At 46.8% G+C, this 22,370-nt stretch overlaps 1 protein-coding gene across 3 annotated transcripts; it reads left to right on the top strand.

The window, feature by feature from the left end:
• RAB19 (RAB19, member RAS oncogene family) lies at positions 81-19,720 on the top strand. Of its 3 annotated transcripts, none has more exons than XM_018046866.1 (4): positions 81-168; positions 9,944-10,156; positions 12,310-12,493; positions 18,099-19,715. In XM_018046866.1, the coding sequence occupies exons 1-4, from the start codon at positions 151-153 to the stop codon at positions 18,365-18,367; spliced, it is 684 nt and encodes a 227-aa protein (XP_017902355.1). In that variant the 5' UTR covers positions 81-150; the 3' UTR covers positions 18,368-19,715. The 3 variants fall into 3 exon arrangements, with proteins under 3 accessions (XP_017902355.1, XP_017902356.1, XP_005679582.2); XM_018046867.1 differs by lacking the exon at positions 81-168 and adding an exon at positions 7,368-7,555; XM_005679525.3 differs by lacking the exon at positions 81-168 and adding an exon at positions 7,369-7,544 and having other exon boundaries at positions 18,099-19,720.

Raw genomic sequence — 22,370 nt, 5'->3', positions numbered from 1 at the left:
CGGGCCGCCGCGGCCAGGGTTTCCGGGCGCTCACGTGACGCGCGGGTGCCCGCGGCATGTTGGGAGTTGTAGTCCGACCGCGCCTCTTTACCTGCGGGCCGCACGGGAGGGAACGGAGAGAGGAGCGGAGAAAGTTAACTTCCGGCCGCCATGCAAGACTGGGCGGGTGTGAGTGGCGGGGGGCGCGGGGGGCGCGGGGGGCGCGGGGGGCGCGGGGGGCGCGGGGGGCGCGGGGGGCGCGGGGGGCGCGGGGGCGGGGGGGCGGGTGGACACGGACGGTCATCGGCCAGGACTCAGAAAAAGAGGCAGGGACGGAGAGAGAAGTTACAATCTGCGAAGAAATGATGTATAGATCATCTTTTTGCAAAAACACTTTATTATGTGTTTTGTTTTGAGACTCACACTCTGTGCCACTGACCTACCATGAGAGCGTATGATTTAGATTTTTTAAATAAATATTTTTAAAATGCAGTTGCTGATAAAGACAGGGCTACTAGTCTGTTGGTGTCATTCACTGTTGTACATTGCATCCCCAGTCACTCAATAAATGAAAATGTTAAGATCCTGGCAGTCAGTCAGTCGCTCAGTCCTGTCAGAAGCTTTGCGACCCCATGGACTGCAGCATGCCAGGCCTCCCTGTCCATCACCAACTCCTGGAGTTTGCTCAAACACATGTTCTTTGAGTCGGTGAAGCCGTCCAACCACCTTATCCTCTGTCGTCCCCTTCTCCTCCCACAATCAGTGTTTCCCAGCATCAGGGTTTTTTCCAATGAGTCAGTTCTTCACATCAGGTGGCCAAAGTATTGGAGCTTCAGCTCCAGCATCAGTCCTTCCAATGAATAGTCAGGACTGAGACTCAAGCAAAAATTAAAGGCCTTGTAACACACAACATCAAACAAGGGTGTTCTGCCCTCCTGGGCTCTCTTTCAACAGCAAGGGAATTTTTTTTTCCCCCCCAAGTCTTCCAGCTCAGAAAACCACTCCACAAAGATAGCAGATTAAGAAAAATTTTATTATTGAATAAACTTTGAATCAGACTGTGATGCACAGATGTGACTTCTGCAATGCTAAGAGGTTGCAAAGGTAGAAAGGAACCCTCCCTTACATAGCCAAGCAGACTCTACCCTCACCATACAAGTTCTCAGATAATCACTAGTCCTCAAGTGAGAGTGAAACAGGAGGGAAGGGGGCAGGGCACACCCTTCAAAAGAGTGACACAGCCCAAGGATACGACATGAACTGATTAGAACCAAATAGGTACAAGATAGCAGAGGAGTTGGGTTCCATTAGACCTTGTGCCTCAGTATATGCTCATTGTAACACATCAGCATGCTAAATGACAGACACACACACACACAGGCGCCCTGAGTTTGAGCAAACTCCAGGACACGGTGAAGAACAGGGAGCCTGGCGAACTGAAATCCATGAGGCTGCAAAAAGGCGAACATGGACACGACTTAGTGACTAAATAACAGCAACAGACTTTGAGCCTCAGTAACACATCAGCACACTAAATGATGACACCCACAGTCACCATGACAGTTCTAAGTTCAACTTTAAAGACCAAAAGGTGAGTAGTAGTCCAATTCATTGATATCCCTGCCCATTCCCCTGAAGCAGCTGGAATAATCCTCCCACTCATTATTCTTTGAAATTACCCAGCCCGTTAAAAACTAACCACACATTTCAGGGCCTCTCACCTTCTAAAATGACCCACACTCTGTGGAGTGTTTCTCTCTAAATAAATCCTCTCCTTACCTATTACTTTGTCTCTCACTAAATTCTTTCTGCAATGAGACATCAAGAACCTGACCTTTATTAAGTCCTGAGACCAGGTATGTGTTGTTGTTGCTGCTGTTGTTCAGTTGCTGTCATATCTGACTCTTCACAACCCCATAAACTGCAACATGTCATGCTTAACTCATGTCCAGAGTCAGTAATGCCATTCAATCATCTCATTTTCTGTCACCCTCCTGCCCTCAACTTTCCCAGCATCAGGGACTTTTCCAGTGAGTCGGCTCTTCACATCAGGTGGCCAAAGTATTGGCGCTTCAGCTTCAGCATCAGTCCTTCCAGTGAATATTCAGGGTTGATTTCCTTTAGGATTGACTGGCTTGATCTCCTGGCTCTCCAGTTCAGTCAGTCACTCAGTCATGTCCAACTCTTTGCAAGCCCATAGACTGCAGCACGCCAGGTTTTCCTGTCCATCACCAACTCCTGGAGGTTACTCAAACTCATGTCCATCTGGTCGGTGATGCCATCCAACCATCTCATCCTCCGTCATCCCCTTCTCCTCCTGCCTTCAATCTTTCCCAGCATCTGGGTCTTTTCCAGTGAGTCAGTTCTTCACATCAGGTGGCTAAAGTATTGGAGCTTCAGCTCCTGCATGAGTCCTTCCAATGAATAGTCAGGTTGGTTTCCTGGTTTGATCTCCTTGCAGTCCAAGGGACTCTCAAGAGTCTTCTCCAACACCACAGTTCAAAAGCATCAATTCTTTGGCACTCAGCTTTCTCTATGGTCCAACTCTCACATCCATACATGACTACTTGCTGTTCAAGGGACTCACAATTCAAAAGCATTGATTCTTAATCATCCAGCCTTCTTTATGGTCTAACTCTTACATTCATACATGACTTCTAGAAAAACCATAACTTTGACTAGACAGACCTTTGTCAGCAAAGTGATGTCTCTGCTTTTTAATACACTGTTTAGGCTTGTCATAACTTTTCTTTCAAGGAGCAAGCATCTTTTAGTTTCATGACTGCAGTCACCATCCACAGTGATTTTGGAACCCAAGAAAATAAAATCTGCCATTGTCTCCACTTTCCCATCTATTTGTCATGAAGTGATGGGACTGGATGCCATGATTTTAGTTTTTTGAGTTAAAAAAGCATGGGTTCGAGTCCCAATCTGAGTTACACGGTTTCAAGAGGACTCAACAGGACCTATGTCACACATAGTTCCAACTTCATCACAGTCATTGGGAAGACCATCTGTACTGGCTTATCCAGAGAAGAAACAAATTTAGGACAGGATATGGTTTTGCAAACTGGAGCAAGGCTCCCATGGAAAACTTAGTAACTTAGTTCCTCCCACAAGAACTGGGATTTAGGGGTGATATCTCCCCGGATGTTCATATTTCAAAAGATGGCTCCCAGGTCCTTGAGGAAACTTTCCTGAGTTGTGAGGCTGGCAGAGATTGTTGAGCCATTATACAGATGTACATATATTTGACTGACCTGGGTTCAGTCGCTGGGTTGGGAAGATCCCCTGGAGAAGGGAACAGCAACCCACTCCAGTATTCTGGCCTGGAGAATTCCATGGACAGAGGAGGCTGGCAGGCTACAGTCCATGGGGTCACAAAGAGTCAGACAGGACTGAGTGACTTTCATTTTCACATATATTTGAAAAGAACAGAGAAAGAAATTTTGAAAGAAAAAGTAGGTCCTCTTTCCTTATTTTCCACAAGGAGAATTGTCTCTTATTTTTCAATTGTAACTGCCTTTACAGAATACTTTGGCCACCTCATGTGAAGAGTTGACTCATTGGAAAAGACTCTGATGCTGGAAGGGATTGGGGGCAGGAGGAAAAGGGGACGACAGAGGATGAGATGGCTGGATGGCATCACTGACTCGATGGACGTGAGTTTGAGTGAACTCCGGGAGTTGGTGATGGACAGGGAGGCCTGGCGTGCTGAAATTCATGGGGTCCCAAAGAGTCGGACACGACTGAGTGACTGAACTGAACTGAACTGAACTTACACAACGCAAGGGTAGTTTTCTCCACAGTCATCAGAGGGTGTGGCTAGAGAAATGTGATACCATGGTGAGCAACAATAAATCCACCAGACGTTTCACATTTACTGTAAAAACAAGGAAAGAAACTGTGACACATGTTACAATGTGGATGAGCCCTGGGAACATTATGCTAAGTGAAACAAGCCACATACAAAAGGACTGATACTGTGTGATTCCACGTGTGTGAGGTACCTAGGGTAATCACATCCGCTGAGACAGAAAGTAGAATAGTGGTTACCAAGGGCTAGGGGGAGGGAGTAAGGAGTTGTTTAATGGATATAGAGTTTCAGTTGGACATGATGAAAACGTTCTGGAAATGGATGGTGGTAATGGCTGCACAACAATGTGACTATATTTAATACCACTGGACAACACACTTAAAAATAGTTAAAATGGTAAAATGTATACCTCGTGAAACGTATTGTGTGTGTACACATATATGGGGCTTCAGTTCAGTTCAGTTCAGTCGCTCAGTCGTGTCCAACTCTTTGCAACCCCATGAATCGCAGCATACCAGGCCTCCCTGTCCATCACCAACTCCCAGAGTTCACTCAGACTCGCGTCCATCAAGTCAGTGATGCCATCCAGCCATCTCATCCTCTGTCATCCCCTTCTTCTCCTGCCCCCAATCCCTCCCAGCATCAAAGTCTTTTCCAATGAGTCAACTCTTCACATGAGGTGGCCAAAGTACTGGAGTTTCAGCTTTAGCATCATTCCTTCCAAAGAAATCCCAGGGTTGATCTCCTTCAGAATGGACTGGTTCGATCTCCTTACAGTCCAAGGGACTCTCAAGAGTCTTCTCCAACACCACAGTTCAAAACCATCATTTCTTCGGTGCTCTGCCTTCTTCACAGTCCAACTCTCACATCCATACATGACTACTGGAAAAACCATAGCCTTGACTAGACGGACCTTAGTTGGCAAAGTAATGTCTCTGCTTTTGAATATACTATCTAGGTTGCTCATAACTTTTCTTCCAAGAGTAAGCGTCTTTTAATTTCATGGCTGCAGTCACCAACTGCAGTGATTTTGGAGCCCCCAAAAATAAAGTCTGACACTGTTTCTACTGTTTCCCCATCTATTTCCCATGAAGTGATGGGACCAGATGCCATGATGTTCGTTTTCTGAATGTTGAGCTTTAAGCCAACTTTTTCACTCTCCTCTTTTGGCACTAATCGTAAAGAACCCACCTGCCAATGCAGGAGATGCAAGAGATGTGGGTTCGATCCCTGGGTTGGGAAGGTTCCCTGGAAGAGGGCACGGCAACCCACTCCAGTATTCTTTTTTTTATATATAGATCTGGAAACCCTTTTTAAAAATGTATTTATTTATTTATTTGGCTGCACCAGGTCTTAGTTGTGGCATGTGGGATCTAGTTCCCTGACCAGGGATCAAACTTGGATCCCCTGCATTTGGAGCACAGAGTCTTAGCCACTGGACTACCAGGGAAGTCCCCCACTCCAGTATTCTGGCCTGGAGAATCCTCATGGACAGAGGATTCTGTTGGACTACAGTCCAAAGGATCACAAAGAGTTGGACACAACTGAAGCAACTTACACATATGCATATATGTGTGTGTGTATAAAATAGGTATATAACCTGTGTCACCACCACCCATGTCAAGAATGCATCTCCCCCATAGCCCAAGCTCAGCTCTTTGCACTTATAATCAACGTTGGTGAACAGGGTTGGGGTAGGGAAAAGCAGCATTTCTCCTACGTCCATAACCATCCAGGCATTTTACCATTTGATTTCTGCTTCTAGACACTCTCCCAAGTGGGAAGTCTGAGTCAGCTGGTTTTGGTTGTTGTTGTTTTCCCTTATTAGTAATCAATACGAGACGAAGAAAACATGTGTACACCTAACCTCATTGACACATCTCACAGGTTCTATTTCCTGTCCCTGCCCATACATTTGTCACGGATCTTGACTTATATCTCATTTTCAAGCCTCATATACATGACCATAGCTTTCAAAACACCATCTGCAGCAGCAGTATTTGGCAGTGTTTTTTGTTGTTTGTTTTCTTGCTTTACCTGCCAACATTGGGTTTATCCTCCCTGAGAGGTTCCTGGGGATACATGTGTGTTCACTCGATCAGTTGTGTCTGACTCTTTGTGACCCCATGGACCATAGCCTTCTAGGCTCCTCTGTCCATGGGATTTTTTCAGGCAAGGATACTGGAGTGTGTTGCCATTTCCTCCTCCAGGGGATCTTCCCAATCCAGGGATCAAATCCGAGTCTGCTGTGTCTCCTGCGTTGGCAGGCGGATTCTTTACCACTGTGCTACCTGGGAAGCCCTCCTGGGGATATAAGAATACATATAACTGATTCACGTTGTTGTTGTTCAGCAGAAACTAACACAACATTGTAAAGCAATTATACTCTAATCAAACATTTTTGTTTAAATTTAAAAAAAGAGAGGTTCCTGCAAGTGATATGTAAATGGAACTTTGGATAAGATAAATCATCATTTACAGTTTCTCTAAAGAAATGTTGCTGTGTAGTGAATAAACTGTCCTCTCTTTCAGTGCCAGGCCTCTACACGCAGTAAGAAGCACATCTTACATCACCCCCGGCACACACCTCCCTGTTCACAACTGACACAAACAGTTCAGGAAAACAGGAATGCATTCTGAATTGTTTTCTTCATCTCTTTGGTAAAAATGCTGGTTACGACCCACTGAAATTGACTTCGTGACTCATAATGAGTCTCAGCCCACAGTTTGAAAACACTATGCCAGTTTCGTATTTTATCAATCCAGATGTTCTGTTTTGCATGTGGTGCTTGCGGCTTAACTGCCTACTCGGCACATTCTACGTAGTGGAGCCGAGCTAGTCCCCAGGCTGGGAGAAGCAGAGACTCTTCCAGACTCTGTGGGGGGAGAGTCAAAAAGGAAAATTCAGCTCAGCTTGATGCCTCCATGGCCACCATCGGGGACTGACGGATGCCAGGTCTTCCTAGAAATTAACCTTTGTTTTGGGGTAGATTTTGAGGGGGGAAGGAAACATTTTTTCCAGCTTTGAAAGAAAGAAAAGATAGCGCTAAGTCGTGCCCAACTCTTGCGACCTATGGACTGTAGCCTGCCTGACTCCTCTGTCCATGGGATTTTCCAAGCAAGAATACTGAAGTGGGTTGCCATTTCCTTTTCCAGGGGATCTTCCCAATTTAGTTTTTCAGTCTTCTCTTTGATCACCTCCTTTCGCTCAGTGACTCCTCAGCAAAGGTTATTCAAGCCCACAAAACAATTAAATGACTCAAAACCCAGGTCTGTAGTCCCCTTTAATTTGTTGTCCTTCAACTAGCCAGCCCCACCCAGGCAAACAGGGGACACCAGGAAAAAATGGGGATTGGGGCCGCCCAAGAGAAGGCAAGCAGAAAAAAGGAACAGGGTGGCTCAGTAGGTGTTGGCTGATACAGCTGGCTAGTCCTTTTCGTTCGGGCTGTGATGGATGACATGGGATGCTCCACGCTCAGAGGAAAGTTGACTTAGCGTGGCGGGTGTGGCCAGGACCTCACCCCGCGCTTTGTACCCAGTGGCAGCTCCTCCGGGTGGGGTGGCGGGGGAGGGGGTGAGGAAGGAAGGTTTACACTTTCCTTTCGGTTTCTCGAGCCACTAAACCTGACACCTGGGGACAGAACTACAGTTCCCACCACACCTCGAGGCAGGAGGAAGAAGGGGCACGGAGGGCCAAAAGGAAAACCAGGAGAAAGAGCAAACACCTGCTGGCAGGCGTGAGCAACTGGTGAGCAACAGGTGGAGGCTGCAGGATGGAGGGTTTTGCGGCGGGTGGACATGGCTCTTTTCTCCTTGCAGGGCGTGTGAAGGGGGCTTTTGCAGAAAGCCTGAGGACTTACTGGGGGAGGCGGCCAGGGTCGGGGGAGAAGTAAGATTTCAGCTCACATGACAGTGGTTAGACACCGGAAGTAGAATGGCTTTCTTCATTTGAAAAGCCAGAGGGGGGAAAAGTGGTTTGGCTGTTTCTCTTTTTTGCTGGATCATGCGGCCACAGTAGCTTCAGGGAACCTCCTTCATTCATTTAAAGCTTAGAGTTTTTAAGTATAGATTTTAATTTGTGTGATGATACAGACTTGTCATGTTCTATGACTTTTGAGAAGACCAGAAAATAAAACTCGGAGAAATGAAGAAGGGTGTCATAGACAGGGACAATTTGTAGCACATCAAATTTAGTTATCAAACAGGATAAGCTTTCATGTATTTTTATGAGACATTTGATGAGGAGACGCAACACAACTGAAGAACAGTCAAAGGGTCTGGGATATCTGCTTCAAGGGGACCTGCTTGCTGCTCCAAATGTCTGCTGGGCTGTCCTGTGGAGTAAGAATCCTGGCGTAGCATGAGGGTCCACGGTTAGAAACCTCAAGGACATAGATTTCAACCCTACGTAAGAGCTGTGCACACAAAATTGATTTTTGTCAGGAGGTAGTGAGCTCCTTGTGATCTGAGATGTTGAAGTGTAGATGGATGTTTAAGCAGAGATGCTGAGGGCAAGAATAAAGTTTCAGGTGGTTGACTGTGCTGGTTGATGCTTCCCAAACCTGGCTGCTTATCAAAATCACCTGGGAGTGTGTGTGCATGTTTTTACATCTATTTAGCAGATCTGAGATGGGCTCCGGAATATATATACATATATTTTTAACTCTTTTATTATTTATTTATTTTTGGCTGTGCTGGATCTTCGTTACTGCATGCAGGCCTTCTTCAGTTGCAGTAAGCAGGGGCTATTCTCTAGTTGCGGTGCTCGGGGTTTTCACTGCGGTGGCTTCTCTTCTTGCAGAGCACAGGCTCCAGACACACGGGCTTCAGTAGTTATGGCACATGAGCTTAGTTGCTCGAGGTATGTGGGATCCTCCAGGACCAGGGATCAAACCTGTGTCTCCTGCATTGGCAGGCAGATTCTCTACCACTGAGCCACAGGGAGGTCCCTGTATATTTAATTATTTGATTACCTTCCCAGGTAATTCTGATAGTCAGTTAGAGAGACACTGTCATAAGGAACTTTTTTTCCAACCTGTGGCAGAATACAGCACAAACATTCGAACCACCGGGTTTTTCATTTGTTTGTTCCTTTTGTTTTGTTTGGCTACGCTGCACAGCTTGTGGGATTCTGGTTCCCAGCACAAGCATGGAACCCAAGGCCTGGGCAGTGAAAGTGCAAAGTCCTGACCACTGGACCGCCAGGGAATTCCCCACAGTTTTCATTTTGGGTATTCTCAAAATCATAATTTCCCAGACAAGAAGAGCCTTTCTGAAACTGACTTCTCTGTTAAGCGTCCTTGGTGTTTGTTGCTAGTTGCCTGGACATTCAGACTTCCAGTGGTTTGTCTTCCTCCCGTGTGACATGGAGACAGGCTGAGCCCGCCTTCCGCAACTGATGTTGTTCAGTTGCTCAGTCCTGCCCAACTCTTTGCGACCCTGTGGACTGCAGCATGGGTCTGCAGTGTCCTTCACTGTCTCCCAGAGTTTGCTCAAACTCACGTCCATCGAGTGGATGATGCCATCCAGCCATCTCATCCTCTGTTACCCCCTTCTCCTCCTTCCCTCAATCTTTCCCAGCATCAGGGTTTTTTCCAGTGAGTCGGCTCTTCACATCAGGTGGCCAAAGTATTGGAGCTTCAGCTTCAGCATCGGTCTTTCCAATGAATATTGAGTCAATTTCCTTTAGGAACCAGTCAATCCACCTGATAAATGGCAGGTAAAACACACCTGCCGAGCCAGGCCACAGGGTGTGTGGGATCTTAGTTCCCAGACCAGGGATCAAACCCTTGCCCCCTGCAGTGGAAGCACTGAAAGCACAGAGTCTTAACCACTGGACCACCAGGGAAGTCCCAGTCAATGCTACCATCTGAGAGTGGGCCCAGACCGTAGAACCCCTTCATTCCAAGGTCACTCCTAAAGTAGCACCAACTCACCTAGGACAGGTGGGGTTTGTGGGGGCAGCTCCCTCTTACCTGACCAGTAATTAATGTTCTTCTCCTCCCACAAGGATGTCCGTGCTAGGAAAGCAGTGACCTTCCTCTGTCTTGTGCCATCCTGAATCCTGAGTGCCAAGAATAGTTCCTGGCCGCCAGTAGCTGTTCACTAAAGATAGGCTGAATTCCTCCTTTTCTTCTTTGATCCTAGGTGGCAAGAGCCATGCAATTCTCCGGCTCAGCCAGGGCAGCGGACGAGAACTTCGACTATTTGTTCAAGATTATCCTCATCGGGGATTCCAACGTGGGCAAGACGTGTGTCGTGCAGCATTTCAAGTCCGGGGTCTACACAGAGGCACAGCAGAACACAATCGGGGTGGACTTCACTGTGCGTGCCCTGGAGATTGATGGCAAGAAAGTGAAGGTCAGAGGGGCACAGGGGTGGGATCGCCTCTTTCACCCACAGACCCTAACCCAGAAACACAGGCCTGAGGAATAAAATATGTAAATATAAAATATGAAATCATAAAAATATCAGGAAAAGAAACACATGGAAGTATCTATTTTTCTCACTGAGGAAGGGGAAAATCAGGCTTAAAATTAAGACAAGAACCCACAAGCCATAAAGGAAAATATTGCTCCATCTAACTCTTATATCTAAAGGTCAAATTTATACTCTTCTGTATAATCACATAAAGGTCAAATTTCCGCACACTCAAAAATACCATAAACAAAGTCAAAAGCTGAATGACAGACTGGAAAGAAACATTTGCAAATATGGAACTCACAAAAGGCTAATTTTTGACATGAAAAGAGCTCTGATGAGGGAATTCCCTGGCAGCCCAGTGGTTAGGACTCCATGCTTCCACTGGAGGGGCATGGGCTCAGCCCCTGGTCATGGAACTAGGATCCTGCACGCCACGTAGCAGAGCTCTGATAAACATCAACGAAAAGACCAACAACCAAACACAATAAGTAGGCAATTCACAGATTTGACAAAACTACTACGTCATAATTTTTATGCAAACTGGCTCATACATTTATGCAAAGAAGCAAAGGTACCCACTGTCACTTATAATTAAAGCAATGAAATTAACAGTGAGATACCTTTTACCCATTTGATTAAAAAGGATCAAAATGTGTTGGTGATGATGGAATGAATGGTTTTGCTTGGGATCCTTATTAAACACAATAGTAGAAAGATATTTTGGAACCAGTTAGGAAAATTTAATATGGTCTGAATATTAGATCATACTAAGGAGTTATTGAAAAGTTTATTAGCAGTGATAACGGTGTTACGGTTATGAAAGACAATGTCCATTTATTAAGGAAGTATGTAAGTAGGCATGAAATGACACAAAGTCTGGGATTCTCTTCAAAATAATATTTCAAATAAATCAAGGGCTCCATGAAGCAAGAGTGGCAAAATCTTGATAATTATTTGGTTATGTGAGGGTTCAATGTTTTATTCTCTCTAGTTTTGTGTATCTTTGAAAACTTTCTTTAAAAAATAAACTTTATAAATAATGTGACAGTATGAAAAAAACAGGTACCAGGGCTCCCCTGGTGGCAAAAAGAATCTGCCTGCCAATGCAGGAGACATGGGTTCGACCCCTGGTCCCGGAGGATCCCATATGCCCCAGAGCAACAAAGCCTGTGTGCCACAATTACTGAGCCTGCGCTCTAGAGCCAGGCAGCCACAGCTTCCGAAGCTCAAGTGCCCTAGAGCCTGTGCTTCAGAACAAGAGGAGCCACCTCAAGGAGAGACCCGCACACGGCAACTAGAGAGCAGCCCCCACTCATCACAACTAGAGGAAACCCGCACAGCAGTGAAGACCCAACATGGCCAAAAATAAATCAATAAATGAAATTAAAAAAAATTTTTTAAAGCTAAAAGAAAAAATAAGTACCCTCAAACACTACTGGAGGGAATATAAATTGGTGCCACTGCCTGGGTTGTTAATTTGGAAGGTAGTATTATGAGGACAAGGGTTTCCCTGGTGGCTCAGTGGTTGAGACTGAATCTGCCTGCCAATGCAGGAGATGCAGGAAACTTGGTTTGATCCTTGGGTCAGGAAGATTCTCTAGAGGAGGCAATGGCAATCCACTCCAGTATTCTTGCCTGGGAAATCCCATAGATAGAGGAGCTGTCGGGCTACAGTCCATGGGGTCACAGAGTTGTACACGACTAAACAATAATTATGGGCACACTTCTAAACATGGATGACTGAGTGGTCCTTCAAAATCAAAGCAGTTTAGCCAATGCCCTCACCTTTACCAGGGTCAAAAAATAAACCCCAAAATCTAGACAAGGAGATGAGTGTGCTGGAAAGGCAAAGAACACCACATCCCAGGACCCTGGATCCACCTCTCAGGCTGGAGGGTCCCTTAGGTGATGACTCCCAACCGGAAAGCATATCCAGATGACACTGGGGAGCCTCTGAAAAAAGCAGACTCTTGGGCCCCACCCCAGACCTCGTGAGTCTGGATCTCTAGAAGTGAGACCCAGGAAACAACTTAGGTGAGCATCAGACATGGGAATTCCTCATGCAGACCCCCTTGCCCGACCTTCTGCAGATGCAGGTGTGGGACACCGCCGGCCAGGAACGTTTCCGGACCATCACCCAGAGCTACTACCGCAGTGCCCACGCGGCCATCATTGCCTACGACCTCACCCGGCGGTCCACGTTCGAGTCTGTTCCTCACTGGATTCACGAGATAGAGAAATACGGAGCAGCGAACTTGGTCATCATGCTGATTGGTATGTAGATTTCAAGGCATTTCTCTTTCCTTTACGCCCCATGCTCAGCTTTTTCTGGGTTTACAATGACAGTGGAACAGGAGGTCATAAAAGCACACGTGGAGGCTAGGACCTCAAAAAACATCTGGGCCAGAAATTCCGATCAGGTTCGCTTGAGCATGATAGTGGGGGTGGCGTGAATTTGTTAAGAATACAGATTCCTTGGTGGTCCAGCGGTTGACTCTGCACTCTCAATGCAGGGCGCACTCATTGAATCCCTGGGTGGGGAACGAACTAGATGCCACATGTTGCACTGTGAGGCCTAAAAAAAAAAAAAAAAGAATACAGACTCCAAGACCCCACCCTAGAGTTTCTCATTGCAAAAACCCGAGACACGTAGATGAAGGTGCACCCTGGCTGATTCAACACACACATTTGCAGACTACACAGCCAATACTCTGCAGTGTGAGTTTCACAGCTTCAGATGGCTCTTAATCCCCAAGGGAGCCACTCAGATGACTATGACTGACAACACGCTTGAATGACTTCTCACACCTGTGAAGATCCTAAACAAATCTTAATAACAAGTTAACATCAAAATTAACATCAACTTCAACTACACTAAGTGAACTCACAGCTTGAAATAGGTGCAGTCCCATTGTATATTCACAAATGGGAAACTTCCCAGCTGGTGCAATGGTGAAGAATCTGCCTACCAGTGCAGGAGATGCAAGACATGTGAGTTCAATCCCTAAGTCAAGAAGATCCCCTGGTGTAGGAAATGGCAACCCACTCCAGTATTCTTGCCTGGGAAATCCCACGGACAGGGGAGCCTGGTGGGCTACAGTCCATGGGGTTGCAACAAGTCAGACATGACTGAGCACAACATACTGTCAGTTCCCTACAGTATTAGCTTTGAGAGCAGCGCATCACCCCTCCTGAGGACACTACTGTCTGCCAGGTGGCTGGTTCATTTTGGCAACCTGGTTTAGTTTTCGCTACTCAAAGTGTGGCCTGCAGACCAGCAACATCATCATCCCCGGGTTTTTGTTTGTTGTATTAAGACTTATTTTTTTCAGAACAGTTTAAAGTTCTTAGCAAAACTGAGAGGAAGATACAGAGATTTCTCATATGTCCCCTGTACCCACACATGCATGTGCTGTGCTAGTCACTCAGTCGTGTCCGACTCTTGACTCTCTGTGACCCCATAGACTGTAGTCCACCAGGCTCCTCTGTCCATGGGGATTCTCCAGGTAAGAATAAGATTCCCATGCTCTCCTCCAGGGGATCTTCCCAACCCAGGGATTGAACCCAGATCTCCTGCAGTGCAGGCAGATTCTTTACCTTCAGAGCCACCAGGGAAGCCCCATGAATGGGTAGCCTATTCCTTCTCCAAGGGATCTTCTCGACCCAGGAATTGAACAGGGGTCTCCTGCATTGCAGGAGGATTCTTTACCAGCTGAGCTACCAGGGAAGTCCCCACACATGCACGGCCCCTCCCATATCAACGTCCCCTAACAATGTGGTACATTTGTTACAAAGAATGACCCTACATGGACACATCATAATCATCTAAAGTCCATAGTTTAAGTTATGAATCCTTCTTGGTGTGTGCTTTCTATGGATTTGGACAAGTGTATGATGACAAGTATTCATCATGAAGATATCACAGAGTGTATTTCCACTTCCCTAAAAATCCACAGCATCCACATCACTTTGGGGTTTGTTAGAAATGCCCCATCTCAGGCCTCACCCCAGATCTACTGGATGAATTGATCCTAGAGAGATTCTTGTGCAAATTAAAGTCTGCAGAGCACAGGTCTAGACAGCTGCTGTGGGACTAAGAAAGAGCTACCCATTGATAAGCATATCCTAGCTCTGTGCTTGGAGAAGGAAATGGCAACCCACTCCAGTGTTCTTGCCTGGAGAATCCCAGGGACAGCAGAGCCTGGTGGGCTGCTGTCTATGGGGTCGCACAAAGTCGGACACGACTGAAGCGACTTAGCAGCAGCAGAAGCTCTATGCTAAGTTACCCTCTGAACCTTAGTGTCCTCATCTATAACATTTGATCAATATTCACTGGGGTTGTAAAGATTTAGTGAGGAAAAGTGTATGCATTGCTTGACGGTGCCTGGCACATAGTAGTGTGTCATAAAGAGTGGGATTTGCTTCTAGAAGTATGCTTGAGGGAACAAGCTCATCAGTGTTCCTTAAATAACTGAGGGGGGGCTTATGGTGAGGGTACAAGTCCCTGGGACCTAGGAAAATTCAGCAACCAAACTCACCAAGAGGAGGGACCACAGTGCAGCCAGGCCAGCCTCCACAAGCAGGAAGCTGGGGACCCTCCTCTCAGGCTGGGATCTATGAACCAGGCTCCTCCACTGTCTGTGCTCACTTGCATCTGACTCTCTGCAACCCCATGGACTGCAGGCCATCAGGCTCCTCTGTCCATGGAATTCTTCAGGCAAGAATACTGGAGCGGTTGCCATTTCCTACTCCAAGGGATCTTCCCAACCCAGGGATCAAACCCATGTCTTGGCAGGGGGATTCTTTACCACTGAGCCACCTGGGAAGCCTCCTCCACTATTGTGCATCTATCTCCTCTCTCAGAGCTGCTTCTTACATGTGGGGTGGTGTGGGCTGGCCACTTTCTCTCACCCTGAGCCCTCCCTCTTGGATTCCTCCAGGCATCATCCCCAGCCTGCTCCTGTCACAAAATCCATCATTTTCTCATACCCTCTAGCTCACATTCCTCAGAAAGGAAACCCCATTGTCCCATTCCTTCTGGCCCCAGGTTGCTGGCCAGCCTCTGGGCAGGGGGAACCTCTGCTGATGGGACACATCATTGGCACACTCAGTCCATTTATTATTATCATCCAGACTCCAGAGAGGACTTGTTATTCTAGAACCACTCTTCCCCTGTCTTTGCTGCTTTAAGTCATAGTCTAGCTTTGGCCACCTGATGTGAAGAGCTGACTCATTTGAAAAGACCCTGATGCTGGGAAAGATTGAGGGCAGGAGGAGAAGGGGATGACAGAGGATGAGATGGTTGGATGGCATCAGCGACTCAATGGATGTGAGTCTGAGTAAACTCTGGGAGATAGTGAAGGACAGGGGAGCCTGGCGTGCTGTGGTCCATGGGGTCGCAGAGAGTCTGACACGACTGACTGACAGAACAACTGGCCCCTGTTGTAAGCACAGCCTTGAGGAGAATGCTGCTTTGTAACTAATTCTGCTTCTTGTAACTTAATGGAAGTCACTCCAAGAGCCTCAACAGGGCTTATCCCTTCCTGCTGCGTCAGATCAAAAGCCCCCAATCCACAGCCAGCCAAAGAAAACATGCCTCAAATTTAGTCCCCTCCTTTTTTCAGATGGATGGTGTCTTTCCCCACATGCCTGAAACCAGGAAAGAGAGATTAGTGAGGCCAGGTGGCCTCCACACAGAGGACCACTTGTCTCTTTGGGGAAGAGTGTCTCTTCTTTTTACTTCTCAGCCAAAGGTCCCCTTTGGGACCAGAAACTTTTTTGATTTGACTTCTGATCTACTGGACACTTCTAAACACTTCTGTGTTTATACAAATTAACACTGGTCCTTTCCACCCCCTCCAAAAGGCCTAGATTTCTTCCTCAATAACCACTTCTTCAAAGCACCAGGGAGGACACTGGGCAAGGTTTCTGACACCTTTCATGATAGATGCTCCTGAGGTGTGAGAACCAGGAGGGTTGATAGGAAGAGGTAATGACAGGTGACATTTACTAAACTCCACTCTGAATCCGCTAAGTCCCTTCATTTAACCCTCACAACCATCTGAAGAAGCAGAGACCATCATCCTCAGGAAATCGAGGCTCTGGAGATTGAATATGGTGCTAAATAACTGGGTCAAGGTACTTACTGACAGGTGAGGCAGGGTTTGAACCAGAGCTTCCATGAGGTCAGTTCCTTTCCAAACACTTTCCAGCAGTTGTTCAGGCTAACAGTCACCCAAGGGCGCCCTGAAGCTCTGGCTGAAGCAGTGTCTCATCCACTCTAGCGCCTGAAATTTGCAGTCAAACAGATTTGGGTTCAAATCTCCCTCTCTGTCCTGCCTGTCTGAACTTGGGTTCATCCCTTTCTCTGAATTTTGACTTCCTCATCTATAAAGCTAGCACCTGCTTCAAAGGTATGGTTGAATTGAAAGGATTAAATAAAGGAACACATAAAGCACTTAGCACAGTACTGAGACCTCAACGCAGGGAAACTGTCCTGCCCTGCTGAATGAGAGGCTCCGAGGCGCTCCCCCCACCCCGCCCCCGCCCAGTGACAGAGCTGAGCAGGCAGGGAAGGAAACCCCACCAAGGGCAGCTCCCAGGGAAGGAAGCTTAGGTGCGAATCCCATGCATCTCACCGAGGGGAACAGCGCAGTTCTAATCTCACTGGAGGTTTCCCCAAGAAGGTGGGCTGGATCCTTTAAATTTGCAGGCTTCCCAGGATATCTTGGAGCAGAAGAACCTCGAAATCTGCCCTGCAAAGCCACTCTGCCTGGGCCAGTCCCCTTCTGCACCTCTCTCAGCTCCCTTGCTGGCCCCGCCCCCTATGGCCCCGCCCCTATGGCCCCGCCCTTCACCCTTCCTCCCTCCTCTGCAGAAACAGGTGGGGCAGAGGAGGCGAACAGATGCCAAGACGTGGGGGGATTTCGGGAATCTCACAACTGTTTCTTGGTCATTTACTCCCTCGTGTGTCTGTTGTAACAACCGTCTCTGCCCTCACTTCTTCACTGGTGCCAGAAACGCCCCCAGAGATCATCTGAAAGTGTCCCCGGTGTTCCGGTTTGTGACGCATCCAACCCCGAGGGCTGACGCGAGGGGTCTTGCTGTTGTTTTCTGTCAGTGGCCTCCTCGCCTTAATCTGGGATAGTCAGAGGTGTCATTCCCTCACAGAGTTGTCCCTGCCCTTCCACCACAGTTTCCATTCCATCTCCACGGTTCTTCACACAAAGGAGCCTTTCTCTCCCAAAAGTTTACCCCAGCCCCTCGAGGCCACGTCACCACTGTACAAAAGTCAAAGAAACGGTTGTGCGTTAGCTATCGTGTTCCTTCAGCTCCAGCCGTTCACAGGGAGGCCAGCTCCTCTGTCTCGGTTTAGAACCCTCGGCGTACTACCTCATTGTGAATTCCTGAACACCGTTCATAAGACGCCCTGCTCTCCCCCTGAAGACCGCTGCTTCTCATCTTTTTCTCCTTCGCATCTGCTGTTTCTCTAACTTCTTAACTCTTCTTACTCCCTCAGTGTAAGGGTTTAGGAGCACTGGTGGGTCAGAGTGTAAAGCGCCGGCCCGAAACACGGGTGATCGGGTTTCGATTCCTGGGTCAGGAAGATCCTGAAGGAAATGGCAACCCCTTTCAGTAGTCTTGCCTGGAAAATCCCACGGACGGAGGAACCTGGTAGGCCACAGTCCACGGGGTCACAAAGAGTGGGACACGACTGAGCGACTTCACTTTCATTTTCTTCCTTTCCTAGGTTAGGTGGATGTTCTGTCTCCTATCTTTCTTTGGCATCTGCTAAACTAAAATGTTCTTTTTAAATTCCACCTTTTAAAAAACCAGAGTAAGTTACTCCCTGGAATATCTGCTTCTCTCTCACTCCCAGGGAACAAGTGTGACCTGTGGGAAAAACGCCACGTTCTCTTTGAGGATGCCTGCATCCTGGCTGAGAAATACGGTCTCCTAGCTGTTCTGGAGACATCTGCCAAGGAGTCCAAGAATATCGACGAGGTCTTCGTGCTGATGGCCAGGGAGCTGATGGCCCGCCACAGCCTGCCCTTGTACGGAGGCGGCGCCCCGGGCAGCCTCCCGCTGGAGTCCACTCCAGTCCTTATGGCCCCAGCTCCAAGGGAGAAGAATCAGTGCACCTGCTGAGTAGGTTCCCCAGGAAGGTCGCAGCCAGCAGAGGCCACCTCTGAAACCAAGGGCAGCTGCTGGCCTCAAGTCTGCTGAGCAAACGGACTTGCCTCTGGTTCTACTCCTTCCTGCCTGGGGTGGGGGTCGGGGGGGCGCCCTTTTGCCTCAGTTCACACCAGAGGAGGGAACACTGATTCTGACAACAGAGGACACCCCTGTTTCTCTTGACTTTTTCCTAGGACTCGAGGCCCAGGGGTGGCAGGACAAGATTTGTTCTTTTTTTGTGCATCTTTCCCTTTTCTGTCTCCCCAACCCTCCAGCTATTTTCTACTGAACTTTGCCTCTTGTTTGGAGAAGTGAGCAGTGAAGGAAAGAAGAAGAGAGGATTATCGAGAGGATGTTTGGAACATTCTAGAGTGGTTTAAAACAGTGTGGGCACAGGAGGATGGAGAAAAAGCCTGCCATGATGACCAGATGTTGTTAACTTTTGCTTCCTGACATTCACACTTTAAGTCTTAGTTTGGGGAGCAAAGCTTTTGAGCTGAAGACCATAAATACTGTCTTGCCAAATGGTCAGGAGCCATGTGATGGACAGAGAATTGGATTTCACTTTATCCTAGTTGGGCTGATTAGACCAGACTCCTAGGATGTGGGAGATGCATATGATTTCTTTCTAAAACACCCAGTTATCTGCAGGATCAAAAATTAGTTCTGAATTGAAATTAAATTGTCTCAAAGACATGTATCAAACCAATACTAACCTCACTCTGTGGCTGGGGCAAGCCATGTACCCTGTGGAACCTAAGTCATAAACCTCTTTTTTTCAGAGCTCCCCAATGGTTGTTGCTGAGGGTGTCTTGCAATCCTAATAAGAACTACAAGGGCTGGTCCAGCCACAAAACTAGCTCTAAAAGGGGAAATGTCTATGGGCCTCACCCAGGATGCAGGTGAGGGTTCCCAGGCATTTCAAGCCTTAGCATCATCACTATCCATAGGCTTAGACTAGCTCTAAACAAACAGCTACTAGCCACGTATGACGACTAAACACTTAAAATGTGGTGAATTTGAATTTAAGATGAGCTGAATGTAAAATATATACCAGATTTTTCTAAATTTCTAGTTAATTTATTTTTAATTGGAGGATAATTGCTTTACAATATTGTGTTGGTTTCTGCCATACATCAACATAAATCGGCCATAGGTATATGTCCCCTCCCTCTTGAACCTCTCTCCTACTTCTCACCTCATATACCAGATTTTGAAGACAGTATAAAAAAAATGTAAACCATCTTCCTAATAAATTTTATATTAATTATATGTTAAAATGATAGTTTAGATTTTCTAGGTTAAATAAAATATATATTAACATTTCAGCTGTTTCTTCTTTTTTTAATGTGACAACTAGAAATCTTAAATGACATGTGCAGCTCACACCATCTAGCCATCGGACTGTATAATAGAGCAACACTTCTCTAAGTGTGGGGTTCCCCAACCACACCTTTGAGAGTGGCCAGGGGATGTTTATCTCTGATTCCTGACACCCAAGGCTGACCCACTGAATCAGAATCTTTTCAGAAACCCACACTTCACCAAGCTTGCCAGGTGATTCTCCCCACACTAAATCTTGAGAACTGCTACTATACAGAGGGTAGGTGAGGGTGGCAGTGAGCCAACAGAGAATTAATTACATCTTAGTTCACATCAATATATATTTATTGTGGAAATGAAACAACCTACCTTTTGGAAAGAGGAAGGAAATCTACCGCAAGCCAGAAGGAACAAATGCATCAAAGCAGATTAACCTTTTTAACACACATACTCTCCTTCTAAAGAAAGGGCTGGACTTCCCTGGCAGTTTGGTGGTTAAGAATCTGCCTGTCAATGTAGGGGATACGGGTTTGATCTCTGGTATGGCAGGATTCCACATGGTTCAGGGTAACTAAACCTGTGCGTCACAACTACTGCGGCCACACGACCGTGCTCCGCAACCAGAAAACCCACCACGATGAGAAGCCCACACATCACAACTAGAGGAAGCCTGTACACGGCAACAAAGACCCACTGCAGCCAAAAATAAATTTTAAAAAGAAAAGAAAGGGTTATGTGAAGCAGGAGTTCACAAGGCAGATCAGCAATATACCTATACCAAATCCCTGAGCAATTTTCAGAAGAGACAGTGAGCAGGCAGTCATTAAGAAGGAGAAGGAAAACTGAGTGGATCAGGGGAAAGTAGGCAGAGAAGAGGCTGAGCCATGAGGCAAAGGGTTCACACCAATCCTCCTTCATTTATCTGTATATCAGTCTTGACCAACACTCGAAAACCTCCTCAGCTTCTAGGATGATGCATTCTGCGGGTTATCTGGAATTAAATACTCCTACCAACAGATTTATATATGTGAGAACAAGTTCATCTGAACACTAGCAACCTGTAATTAGCCACTGTGGGCTCTGTTGAAATGATGGTGCTGGGACAGAAGGGTTGGAAGTGGAGCAGCTTTCCTGGCTGAGGGCACACATAGGTCTGCTTTGAAAACTTCAGTTCAGTTCAGTCGCTCAGTCATGTCCAACTCTTTGATACCCCACGGACTACAGCACGCCAGGCTTTCTTGTCCATCACCAACTCCCGGAGCTTACTCAAACTCATTGAGTGGGTGATGCCATCCAACCATCTCATCCTCTGTCATCCCCTTCTCCTCCCATCTTCAGTGTTTCCCAGCATCAGGGTCTTTTCCAATGAGTCAGTTCTTTGCATCAGGTGGCCAAAGTATTGGAGCTCCAGCTTCAGCATCAGTCCTTCCAATGAATACTCAGGACTGATTTCCTTTAGGATTAACTGGTTGGCTCTCCTTGCAGTCCAAGGGACTCTCAAGAGTCTTCTCTAACACCACAGTTCAAAGCATCATTTCTTCGGTGCCCAGCTTTCTTTACAGTCCAACTCTCTCATCCGTACAGGACTACTGGAAAAACCATAGCTTTGACTAGATGGACCTCTGTTGGCGAAGTAATGTCTCTGCTTTTCAATATGTTGTCTAGGTTGGTCATAGCTTTTCTTCCAAGGAGCAAGCGTCTTTTAATTTCATGGCTGCAGTCACCATCTGCAGTGATTTTTAGAGCCCCCAAAAGTAAAGTCTGCCACTGTTTCCATTGTTTCCCCATCTATTTGCCAAGAGGTGATGGGACCAGATGCCATGATCTTCTGAATGTTGAGTTTTAAGCCAACTTTTTCACTCTCCTCTTTCACTTTCATCAAGAGGCTCTTTAGCTTTTTCTTCACTTTCTGCCTTAAGGGTGGTGTCATCTGCATATCTGAGGTTATTGATATTCTTCCCAGCAATCTTGATTCCAGCTTGTGCTTCATCCAGCCCAGCATTTCGCATGATGTACTCTGCATATAAGTTAAATAAGCAGGGTGACAATATACAGACTTGATGTACTCCTTTCCCATGGAACCAGTCTGTTGTTCCATGTCCAGTTCTAACTGTTGCTTCTTGACCTACATGCAGATTTCTCAGGAGGCACATCTCCTGGTCTGGTATTCCCATCTCTTGAAGAATTTTCCACAGTTTGTTGTGATCCACCGTCTAAGGCTTTGGCGTAGTCAATAAAGCAGATGTTTTTCTGGAACTCTCTTGCTTTTTCGATGATCCAGCGGACGTTGGCAATTTGCTCTCTGGTTCCTCTGCCTTTTCTGAATCCAGCTTGAACATCTGAAAGTTCACCGTTCACATACTGTTGAAGCCTGGCTTGGAGGACTGAGCAGTACATTGCTAGCTGTGTGAGATGAGTGCAATTGTGTGGCAGTTTGCACATTCTTTGGCATTGCCTCTCTTTGGAAAGAGGTGCAGGCTTTTCTGAAGCTCAGCACAGGCTCGCAGGGCACTAGAAGCTCACCCAGGTGAGTTCTGCTTTAGAGCTATGGTGGAAGAAGGCTCTGTGTTGACTGACTGCTGGTGATTTTCTCACATCTGCAAAACTGTATGGTTGTTAACGATATGAAATTAAGTTCCAAAGGGACATTTTG

The sequence above is a fragment of the Capra hircus genome, chromosome 4 (assembly GCF_001704415.2).
Source record: "Capra hircus breed San Clemente chromosome 4, ASM170441v1, whole genome shotgun sequence".
Lineage (NCBI taxonomy): Eukaryota > Metazoa > Chordata > Mammalia > Artiodactyla > Bovidae > Capra > Capra hircus.
This window is presented reverse-complemented; position numbering and strand designations above follow the sequence as displayed.